Source organism: Anser brachyrhynchus (genome assembly GCF_964034855.1).
Source record: "Anser brachyrhynchus genome assembly, chromosome: 15".
In the NCBI taxonomy this organism is placed as follows: domain Eukaryota; kingdom Metazoa; phylum Chordata; class Aves; order Anseriformes; family Anatidae; genus Anser; species Anser brachyrhynchus.
Window position 1 is genome coordinate 11,732,543 of NC_137733.1, and position 11,193 is coordinate 11,743,735.

At 52.3% G+C, this 11,193-nt stretch overlaps 1 protein-coding gene across 5 annotated transcripts in view; it reads right to left on the bottom strand.

Moving 5' to 3' along the window:
- The window catches only part of PDGFA (platelet derived growth factor subunit A), a 35,362-nt gene extending 31,118 nt beyond the window's left edge, over positions 1-4,244 (bottom strand). Inside the window, exons 1-2 of one of the 5 annotated variants that reach the window (XR_013939536.1) lie at positions 2,518-4,243; positions 1,211-1,307 (exon numbers count right to left, since the gene is read on the bottom strand). Coding sequence is in view for 3 of the 5 variants with exons in the window: in XM_080555996.1 (XP_080412122.1) it covers positions 1,211-1,307; positions 2,518-2,580 (160 nt within the window). In the remaining 2 variants the exon portion in view is untranslated. Of the gene's footprint in view, positions 1-1,210; positions 1,308-2,517 lie in introns of all 5 variants that reach the window. The other 4 variants (XR_013939537.1, XM_080555996.1, XM_080555997.1 and 1 more) reach the window with 4 other exon arrangements.
- Positions 4,245-11,193: the final 6,949 nt, after the last annotated feature.

The window sequence follows — 11,193 nt, forward strand, 5'->3', positions numbered from 1 at the left end:
CTGGTCCAAAACAGCCTTCAATGGGGAAATATGTATTGCATACCCCTTCCCTGTTGTGAAAGCTTCTTTAATTGCAGTGATGATGAAGCACTGCTCTCCAAAAATATTAAACCAATGCCAACAGATCTGGTAATTAGTAATTGGCCTCCATGGTAAAGTATTGTGCAAGAAAGAAATATTCCCATTTTCAGTGTAATGAGAAACTATTTGCTCCCTAATCACATGAAAATTGAAAACCATGTCTGTAAAACATCTTCCTAGTGCCTTTCTGCTCATTAATACAGTACTGTACTAAAGGCAGCGAGTTAAACTCTAGAAGGATCCTGCAACGCTGAATGAAGGTGACTGAACCTGGCACTGACTTTACAAAAATACACAGCATATGGTTTAAAAGGAGATGGCCCAGTACCAACGCAAGCAAGAACTCATTCATTTTTCTCCATGTTTGTTCTTCAGAAAGATGCAGGTTTCCCTTGGGCACATCAAAGGTGCCGGGTTTATTCTCTCACAACTAAGGCAAGAAATCGCCAGGAACAAAGTGCATCAAGTGAAACCAAACGATAAGAAACCGAGTAATACAGCGCTTCTCGGTCTGATTTACTGCTGCAATGATCTGTTTGAACTGCACATTCTCACTACACCCATTTGCATGCCTAATGATGCAGAAAATAACCCTGCGCTATTTTCTTTTGGAAAAAGTGTATTTGTCAGAGTTAGCTTCATATGCAGGTTCCTGTTTAAAATCAGCGCGGATGGTTTATTTTCCTTTTAATAAAGCCCAGCGCTTGAAGAGACATTACTTCATTCATAAATATTGTTTCAAATATTTTAAATACCTCTAGGACAGTAGTTTAAAGATAACAGAGCAATGCGAGAGCAACAACAAACCTTAAGGAAATTCTTCTCCGCTGAGGGACGGAGAGGTCTGAAAACACAGAGGGTCACTAGGTCCCTCTCCACCCTGAACCCCCCGAAGTTTTCATTCCCGATCTTGCCCCCTTGGCCGCCGCCTCCCTTTGAAATGAAGCTCCCCTGCCCAGGGCAGCCCGGCTCTGGAGGCCGGGTCCCCGCACGGCTCTCGTCCCCGAGGCGAGGCTGCCCGGAGCGGCGACAGGCGTGCGGGGCGCTGCGCCGTGGCCGCCCGCGGTGCCTCCCCCCCGGGGCGGCGGCGGCCGACGGCGCGGAAGGAAGGAGGACGGGACTAATTTACCTACGGAGTCAATCTCCAGGAGGCGCTGCAAGTCGCGGATGCTGTGGATCTCGCTGTGCGCCAGCCGCTCGATCAGCTCTTGCGGGATCTCGGCCTCCTTCAAAGACACACACGCACACCGCGGGTCACCGCGCAGCCCCGCGGATCGGGCGCCGCGGGGACGGGGATGGAGGGGTCGGGGTTTTAAGGAGGGTGCGGGCTGCTTGCAGGGTGCGTTTGGGCGAAGCAAGGGGGGAAAAAAATCATCCCCTCCCCACCTCCGCTCCGCAGGCTGCCGGAGCGCGCCCCGCCGCCCCCGCTTGCGCGCCCGCGGGGGTTGCGCGCCCCCCGCTGAACTGCGCCACGGCTCGGCACGGCTCCGGCCTGCCGGGGAACCGGGCTCCGTGCCCGCCGGGGGTACGCCGCTTTTCCCCGAGCCCCCCTTCTCCAGCCGCTGGAAACCCACCCGCGCAGCCGCCTGCCGAAGTTTGCCCGAGCGGGCGTAAAGTTCACAGTGGGGCCGGGCTCCCCCGGGCCGGGAGGGGGGTCCCGAGGGGCTCCTGCATCCCACCGGCGGCTCCCGGTGCCCAACGGCCCCGGTCCCAAAAACTTACAGCCCCCCCCCCGCAGCGCCCAGCACCGCGCTCGTACCCCCGGGGGCCACCTGTAGCAAGCCCCAGCCGCGGCTCCGCGCCCCCGGGGAGCAGCCTTCCGATGGCAGGCCGCACCCCAGCTTCTGTCCCCGGCTCTGGGCGAGCTTCAGAAGCGGGGAGCGGCGTCCCGAGGGGGGCCCGCACCCCACTTGTGCCCGCGGCACTAACGGTGCCCGCGGCCGGCTGCGTGCAGCGCCGTGCGCCGCGGGGGCGGCCGCTGCCGGGCGGCTCCGCGAAACCGCTCTGTTTGCAAATAACCGCAGCCCGCCTGCACCGCCGCGGAGACAGATAGAATATATCGCATCCATGCATGCGTATATATGGAGATTATTGGGGTTTTTAGGCGCAGCCGGCGGCTCCGGAGCGGAATGCACGGTCATTCCCCCTTCGCCGTTGGCATGCGGGGAAATGGCAACTTGCTTTCGGCCTCGGCTGCGCAGGGGCTGGGGCAGAAACAGGGGCAGAAGCAGGGGTAGGGGCAGAGGCAGGAGCAAGGGCAGAAGCAGGGGCAGGGGCTGGAGCAGGAGCAGGGCGCGGAGATGTCCGCGGAGCCCCGCGGCCAGGTGCGCAGCCCGTTGCGCCCCCCTGCCCTCCTCCGACGCCGGCTCCCCCCCGAGCCCCGGCTGCGGTGTCCCCGGGGGAGCCCCGAGCACGCAGCGCGCCGCTCTCACCCACCTCGCAGAAGGTGAAGGACAGGTAGCCAAAACCTATCAGCAAAACGCAAGCCCAGGTCCTCATCGCGGTCTGGTGCACTTTAGACACGGAGGGAAGGCAACGCTGATGGAGAGGAGCTGCAGGCCGGCTCCTGCCGCGCAGAAATTCAGTACCATCCCTCAGGGGAAAGGCAGCGGGGTGGCTCGGGGGTCCTCCGCATCCAGGCTTGGGGTCGGGGCTTGCCTCGGGGCGGCGGGGGTTTTAATTACGGCGCTGCCGCTGTTTGTAGGTTCCCCTCGCTACGGGAGCGTGGCCGCGCTCTCCTTGCTGCTGCTCTCGCTCGCTCCTCTTGGCTCTTAGGACTAGACCAGCCGGTACTTCTGCATATTTGCTTAGATCAGACCAAAGTGAAACCCAAGGAGTCGATCCGGAGCGCAGCCGAAACGCCCATCACCTGGCTGGGGCGGCTCGCCCCCCTGGCGGCGGGCGGCGCTGGGGCCCGCCTCCCCGACCTCCGGCTCAGCGCCGGGACTGATGGGCTGCTCGATTTGCCGGCTTCTTGCCCCCCCTTTCCCCTGCCGGGCTGCCCTCCACCCTCTCCCCCTTTAGCAAAAAGGGAAAAAAAAAAAAATCTTTATTGGTACGGATGGAAACGGTTCTCTGGCCGAGAATGGTCCCGCTTCCCTCCCCGGCCTGGGGGGAGGTTAAAAATGGTAATTAATTATGAATAATTGCAGTGATAAATCGGAGCAATATTGCAAGATCTCGCGGGCTGCCTCGGTGCAGCTCCTTCCCCACTTTGTACGGGAGAAAAAGAGAGGAGGAGGAGGAAGGAAGGAAGGAAAAAAAAATTATATATATGCAAGAAGGTTTAAATCCCAAGGGGATCGGAGACGAACTGCAACTCCTGGCGGAGGGAGGATTCCCGGGCTCGCTGCGAAGCGGTGGCCTGTCTGGAGCGTGGCTGAGCGGAGGAGCAGCATATAGGGCTCCCTCCCTGCCATGCGCCTCCCCCGTCCCTCCTCCCGGTACTCCCGGCACCAAACCCACAAACAACAAGTAGTGGGGGTGCCGCCAGCTGCAGCCCCTGCGCGCACGGCGAGAGGGGCTCTGCCCACATACGGGGAAAAAAAAAAAATGGGAAGGAAAAAAAAAAAAAGAGGAAAAAAAAAAGGAGGAAAAAAAAAAAAAAAGAGGAGCCAGCGAGGGGCTGGGGGGCCGGGGAGGGGAGCGGGGCAGCCTGTCCGCCGCCCCGGCCCTCTGCGGCACTGGGGCGGGGGGAGCTGGGGAGGGCTGGGAGCTGCTGCGCAACAGCCGCCCTGCAACCTTACGGGATCCACCTTGTGCCCCTGCCTTTTATATAAGGCGGAAGAGATCGCCATGATCACGGAGGGGTTGAGAGTGTGGTGTTTTTTTTCCATCGTTAACTGCTGTTTTTTGGCGGTGGGGGGAGAGCTCGCCTTTTGCAGAAGGGGAGGGGCAGCGCGGCTGCGGGTTGTGTTTTTTTTTTTATTATTATTCTTATTTTTTACGCAGCTATTGCAGCGCAGCCTTCGTCGCAAAGGAAAAAGCCCCCCTCCTCCCAAAAATAAAAAATAAAAAAAAAATAATACTAATAAAAGCAGCGGGAGCCCTCCGCCCTGCGGCACCCGGGTGCGGCATGCGCGGGTGCGGGGCTCCCCTCCGCGGCCGCGGAGCCGCTGCGCCCCGGGGCTCCGCCGCAGCCGGTCCCGGAGGCCCCCCCTGCAGCCCTCCGGGGGCACGGCGGCCGGAGCCGGGCAGTGGCAGGTGGGGCTCCTCCCGCATCCTTCCCTCCCTCCCTCCCTCCCTCCCCGCCGCCCCGGCGAGCAAATGCCCCCTTTTCCCCGGCGCGGATTGGCACAAGGTGCCTGCTGCACCCTGACATCTCCCTGAACTCATTGTGATTTAAATACCAGCCCTTTCTCATCTAAACAAAGCATCTTAATAGCAGATGCAAAGAATTCAGCTCATCTGAAAATCCAATAGCATTTAAGTGGATTAACTGCAATAACACAACTGAGGAGTGATACTATCCTTCATGGAAGACAATAGACTGTAAATGCACAGCCAGGGAGACTTATCCTTTCATCTCTGAATTTCCTTCAGCATTTCAAAAGCGAATGCTTTCTAGAAGCCCTGAAGGGGTTTGCACGCTACTGGCTTGGACATGCTTCTAGGAAACAACCTGTGCTTTAATGGGCACTTTGCAATTGCATAGAAGTTCCCACCAAAACAGAAGTGGCCTTTCAAGTACGTTTAATTCTCTCTCATGATGTCATGTAGACTTACAGGGTGGTCTCCAGGACCACAAGGGGGGGAAGAAAAAGGTGGGGGTTGAAAAGAGAGAAAAGGAAAAGAGATGTAAAAGATTTGGAAGCACTTTAAAAAGGGGATTTTTTTTTTAAAGGAAAATGCTGAGCCAGTGTGCAGCCATTCTCAACTGCCTCCTGATAAATAACAAGAAATGATCCCAGTGCCACACTGCAGCAGACCCATCCGGGCAGCTGGAAGCAGAAGGGGCAGGTCACTCTGGTTGTTGCCATCATTTTCTTACTTGATGGCACTTTCGTATATCACAGAAGCAAAAGGTGATGACTTTAGCTAAAAAAAAGTCTCATCTGCACTTATCATTAGCTTGGGTTAAAAGAACAACTCTTATGGTCTGTGTTGTCATAGTAATAAAAATAATAATTACCAAACAGTGAAATAGATTCTGACAGTACTGGTCTCACTAAGCATTTTCTTCTTTCCTTCCTCCTTTTGCTGGCTGGTGTGCCTGGGATCACAAGTGCTGGGTATTTGTAGCTTTTCCAAGTGGCAACCCTCTGTTAATGCCAATGTAGAGATAGATCCTACTTTATCTGATGTTAAAAAAATCTATGCAGTTTTGATTTTTCTTGCATTCCCCTCATTTTATGAGAAACACACTGCATCAGCATCTTTTTTAAATCTGTCATTGTGGAGCTCAGATAAGCATCTCTCCTCTGGGTCGAGTTACACTTGGAGTAGCTTTTAACATTAGGCTGTTTATATGGATCATTGCAAATATTTGATAATAACGCAAAATATGTAAGATCCCTGAAGAGACCAAAGACCGGGGAACACAAATAAAATTCACACGGAATCTGCACACGACTTTGTACTTGGGTTGTCTGTCTGGTTATGAAACACATCTTCTCCTTGCCTTTTGTTGGATATAAAAATGCATTCATGCCAAGCAAGTCAGAAGAGTCCTCACAAGCGTGCAAAGCTATGTGAAAAGCACCATACAGACATCTCTCTACTGCATGGCACCTTCCTACAGTCTACAAGTCTATTAAACATGTGTGCACCTAACATGAAATTTCCTCTTTTATGTAATGCCTATAACCACACATGTGGGGAGAGTGACAGGGTGGTATTTATAGGCTGAAATGAAAATCAGCACAAAGAACAGAGCATCAGAAAATCAGGTTTTGCACTTTTTTATTTATCTGAAAGCAGCAAGCAAGATATTGCTTGTCTAATTTGAAGCACGTACTGCTAGAAGCCCCTCAAATGTCAGGAATTATAATAGAATTATGCTATGACAGAGTGTTGAGAGGGAGGATTTCCAGGGTTTGCACAGCACTTGGCTTGGGGGAAGGGATGCAGGCGCTCCTTGACACAAAATGAAACTACTTCAGTGGCCCCTGTGTTTTCTGCAAGTGGCGATGCATAAAGCCGGGCTGCCCCAAATCAGGCTTCCAACACCAGTCACGAAGCTCATTTCAATCCATGCAGGCTCAGTTGTTAGAAACACGGCTAGCTCAGGCCACGTGGCAGGACCAACTCATGTTTCAGAGGAGCGTGCCGGGGCCGCGATGCACGCGAGAGCACGGGCAGCCAGGGCACAGAGCCGCAGCAGCGAGGCGGGTGCCGCTGTTTCAAAGGTTGGGCTTAAATGTTGGCACTCGCTTGCCAGAGGAACAGCATCTTTGCAATCACCTCCCTGTTGAAGCAGTCTTGGGAAAGCCATCTAATTCTTTCCCAGGGTTGATTTCAGTGGGGATTTTGCCTCGCTGATAATCACATTGAAATGAATGAGAGTGAGGTTGGGTAAGGGTTGTTTTTTTCTGAGGGATGACCTGATTTTATTGTAGGGGCTGTTTGGGGCTCAGCATGCTCTGCAGGATGTGTCCTGCCATGGCAGCTGAAGATGGACCCAGAGCCAAGAGCATCCTGGCTCTGGAAAGGGACCGTAAGGAATGCTCTCAGGGATTCAGACCCACACTGCTCAGCATCACTGTCACACAACATAATTCTAAGGATAGAAGTTCATACCATAAAATCCAGAAGCTCACCCACTTTGGGTAGTTTCTTTCAAGTTTTGACCATTTCTTGGCCTGTATTTTCAGAGGGGTACATGCCAATGGTGCAGGAGGTTTTCTCCCCTCTGTTCAGTTGTTACCTGCCTTTGGAAACAGGAACTAAGCTGACCCAGGTGCAAGTGAAGTACAGGCAATGGGTTGCAAATGCAGAAATGGCAAACCAGCCTCTTTCCTGAAACTTGGCCTATGAACAGCAACAAGGAAAGCTGCAAGGGGAACAAGCAAGACGGTTAGTATTCCAGCTGGTACACCTACAAATATTGTTTCCTCCTTTTCCAGCTCTTCCTTCTGGATCCTTGCACTGGCTCCGTCCCTCTGGCCAGGCTTTGTTTTCTTTGAAACATTTTTTTGGTGCAGCTTTCCAGACACTTTCATGGTTGATAATTTTCTTAAATAGTCATAAGATGCAAATCTGCTGCAGGGTTTCAGCTAAGCAGAGTGATCAGGAGGGGCTCAGAGCAGCGTCACCATGTCTCTGCCAGTGAACACAGAGGGTGGCCATGGCCAGTGCCACCTATGCACCTTGGCACGTGAACCCACAATATTTCTGGAGAGGGTTTGCTGCCCTGTGTGTGGGGCAGCGTCCCTCTAGGGCTGCCACACACTTCCCAGAACTGCCCCTTGGACTTCAGCAGGGGTTAGTCCCTGGAGAAATGCCTTAGTTTAATAGCAGAGGTGGTTAGTAGCGCTCTGTTTAACGTGCTCTTCCCCCTGCCCAGCTTCTCCTTACCGAGGAGGTTGAGCAGCACAGCCGAAAGCGAGGGGCTGCCTGACCTTCCCTGCCGCAGGAGCCATGCTGAGTGACACGCAGTTCACCTTCAGGGCTGGAGCACAAACGGGCAGCCCTGCCAGCCTGGTAGCAAGATACCATGTTTAGGCATTAAACTAGGGCACTTGCATACCAGCACGGCCCGCTATTTTAGTGGGTAGATGAAGTTGCTCCCTGCTCTCCAGCCCTATGGGACAGCAGAATTGCTGCAAGTCGGGGATATCTTCTGCCTAGTGGATAAAGCTATTAAAAATGGGCTGTGTTTTGTCAGTAATGCTTAGTTCATCCAGCTGAATAACTGTAAAAGTACCAGTACAGCTTAAGGTATACCGCGCTGATACGCGTTGTAAATGAAAGTAACATGCTGTGGGCTTGGTCTCCAGGGTCCTGTGCGTGACGTACTCATTTATCCTCAGCAATGTGGGTGTAAAACCCTTCTCCTCTGACTCAAATCAAAGCCAGTCGCAGAGATTCTGTGGAGACCATCCAGGATGTAACTCAGCCATGCTAAGTACCATAAAATTGTGATATTATTCTTCATTGTTTGTAGCTTGGAAGCCTGCGGAGGCCTAGCTTGGAGCAGTCCATTTTATTAAGCTCCATCCAAACACCATCCAAACACAGTGAGATAGTTGTTCTTCTGAAGAATTCGTATTCTCAAAGTGCAGGCCGCCCCGTTTGTGTTCTTGTATCCATGCAACCTTGTTGCTCCTACAACATTACACATTTGTCCTGTGAGATTCCCTCCCTTACAATAAAAACTCATGAGAATGATGCATGCATTTTCAGCCCTACACACACCAGAGGCTGCAGGATCCAGCCATGCCCAAAGGAAAAAGGAGATAGGAAGGCTGCTGTAGTGGAATCGCTAATTTATTTTGAACTGCAGATGTTTGTAATGGCTGTGAAATTTCCTAATTGAATTTCTGACCCTTTTTGTCACAGAAACCCAGTTAACAGAGGGGAAGGAAAGGAGCAAATAGAAAGCGTGACTTTTTTTTTTTAAAGAAACTGCTGCAGAGTTCTGCACATTTGTCTTTTCTTTTTTTCTTTCTTCTTTCATCTTCATCTTCTAAAAATACAGCATCCTGGTCCTTCCATGGTCTCAGTGGCTGCGCATAGTTCAAAGGACCACACATGAAGTCCCCAGTCCGGTGCAGTATCACTCCGCAGGGCTTTACCGAGACCACGCTAACAGTCCCCCTAAAAGCTGATCCTCTCAGCACACCTCCATCCTTCGAGGCAAATGGTACCCACAGACCCACTAGTGGTGGTGACCAGAGCAGAGCAAACAACCCATGCTACGGCACGCTTTCCTCAACAGAACTTCCCAGGGAACTGAGTGCTTTCCAGCTGCTTACTCTCAGTGCTTTGTGCTTACATAGTTTCCTACTAAAAGCTGCTAAAGCTCTATAACCACTAGGCACGTGGCTGGAAATGCAGAGGGGACGTGGTGAAGCTAAACAACCTGCACGTTGCAGATGAGAAGCTGGGGGCAACCATTTCCAAACCCACCCGATCTCTCAGCCACCCACCACCATCATCCAGCTGTACTCCAGGTCCAGTGGAGCTCTTGCAGTCACGCAGTGGTCACATCACTCAGCTGTGACACACGTGGGTGTTTTACCTTGGTCTGTGACCTGCTAGCCACTGTTCTGTGTTCACAAAGATCATGTTCATGCCTGTGATCTGGTACTGGCCTGCAAAGGGGATGTGTGCCTGCATTTACACCAAAAGTGAATTTCTTGGTTCTTGCAAAAAGTGAAATGCAGAATCATCTTCTCTGTCCTATTGCATGTAGCATTAGTTTACCTTGCAGCATCGATCTGTGATGTGGTACCCATCTGTCCAGATACAGAACTCCTTCTTTCTTAGAAATCAGTAAGAAATGCGATGTTAAACCAGAGCACAGGCAATGGCCCTTTAAGCATTGTCTGTTTAACTGTAGCACGATCTCTCCTGCACTCGAGTGCTTTCCATAAACAGCAAGTCATCCTGGAAGGGGAGGGAGAGGATGATAAATAATCCTGTTATTCATGCGACTGCGTTCTTTCATGAAACTGGGAAAAGGCAAAATAAAGTGGCGACTGTGAGGCTGAGAACGAAATTCAAGGCGGTAGGTTGTGTCGCCACAGTTATTTTGGGCCAGAAGAAAATCTGAGAAGAGAAAGGTGAGCAGAAAAGGTTTAAAATGCCAAGAAGCAAGCAAAGAGACAAGGGATAAAAAAGCAGCTTTCTCTGCAACCCTGCTTTGTGTCTGGAATAACTGCTAGGGCTGGCAGTAGCTCTGGCTGCCCACCTCTGCAGGCATCCTAGACGTGCTGCTCCCACAGCAGGACCACCTGTGCCGAAGGCTTTCTCCTGTGCATGCACCTTGCGTGAAGGTGGGGAGTGGGAGCTCCAGCGAGGACAGTGCAGCAAGGAGAGACCAGAAGTGGGCGAACCCTGGGAAAGAAATCCCATGGAGTAACAGGGAAGCAGAGCAGAAACCCGTTTGCTGAGGATCCTAAGAAATGAGCTGAAATTAGCTGGGAGAGTTAATGGTGTTCCCTCTGTCAGTTTTTGCCCCCATGCCAGAGGTGCCTCCCCAGCTCGTGGTGCCCTCGCTCCACCTGCCCTTTCTGTGCATCCCTCTGGGCCCTGGGCTGGGACAGCTGAGGCACAAGCATCCATCCCATCCGGCCGCCTCTGCCCGTGGGCAGCCTCCCGCAGAGCCCGGGCAGACAGCTGTGGGGTGGTGACATCTGAACTCCCTGCAGCTGTTTGCTGTCTGCATGTGAGTCAGAGCCCTCCGTCCCTGCAGTGCTCCTGCAAGCAGCCCTGTTGTGCTCTTGGGTTGCCAGGTACCATCCCGGCCTTGGGTTTGTAGGAGCATCTTATGCCAGGAGAGCATGTCAGCACTTCGAAGACTTCAGCAATGACACATGTTCATTTCAGCGGCGTGGAATTTGGGACTGGGACAAGGCAGGCCGTGTTGTGATCATCTCCAAAAAGTGCCTCTTCCCTGTGTAACTTCGTGACATCAGCACAATTGCTTCAGGCTTGTAAAAGCCTAAGCCATTGTAATCAAGGCCTCAGAGCGTAGGTATTGCAGAGAGAATTCTTCTCCATGTCCTAGGTATTTAAGCTGGGGGGGAGGAAGGAATATTTGGGGGAGAAGGAACATTTAAGGTGTCAGCTTCTCTGCTAGTGTAAGTGGAACCAGCTACATTTAACTTCAGTCGGGTGTCTCTGTTACACCATCACTGTGCAAAGCTCCCGGAAAAGCAAATGGGAATTACACATGGTGTGATGAGAAAGCAGTAGATACCTTTGTAAATACTGCAGAATCACATGAGCCACATGTATCTTTCCTGAGACACCCTGCCAAAATAGCAGGTGTTTTTTACATCAGGTCCTATATTAACACACTCCTACGTACGTCTGGCTGCATCTGCTGTATTAATGATCGTTCGGTGCATAATGGCTGGGTGAGTTTGTGAAGTAAAATACCACAGGCAACAGCCCAGCCACAGTGCATACAAACGGTGAACTGCTTCTGCTGCTTCTGGTTGTATC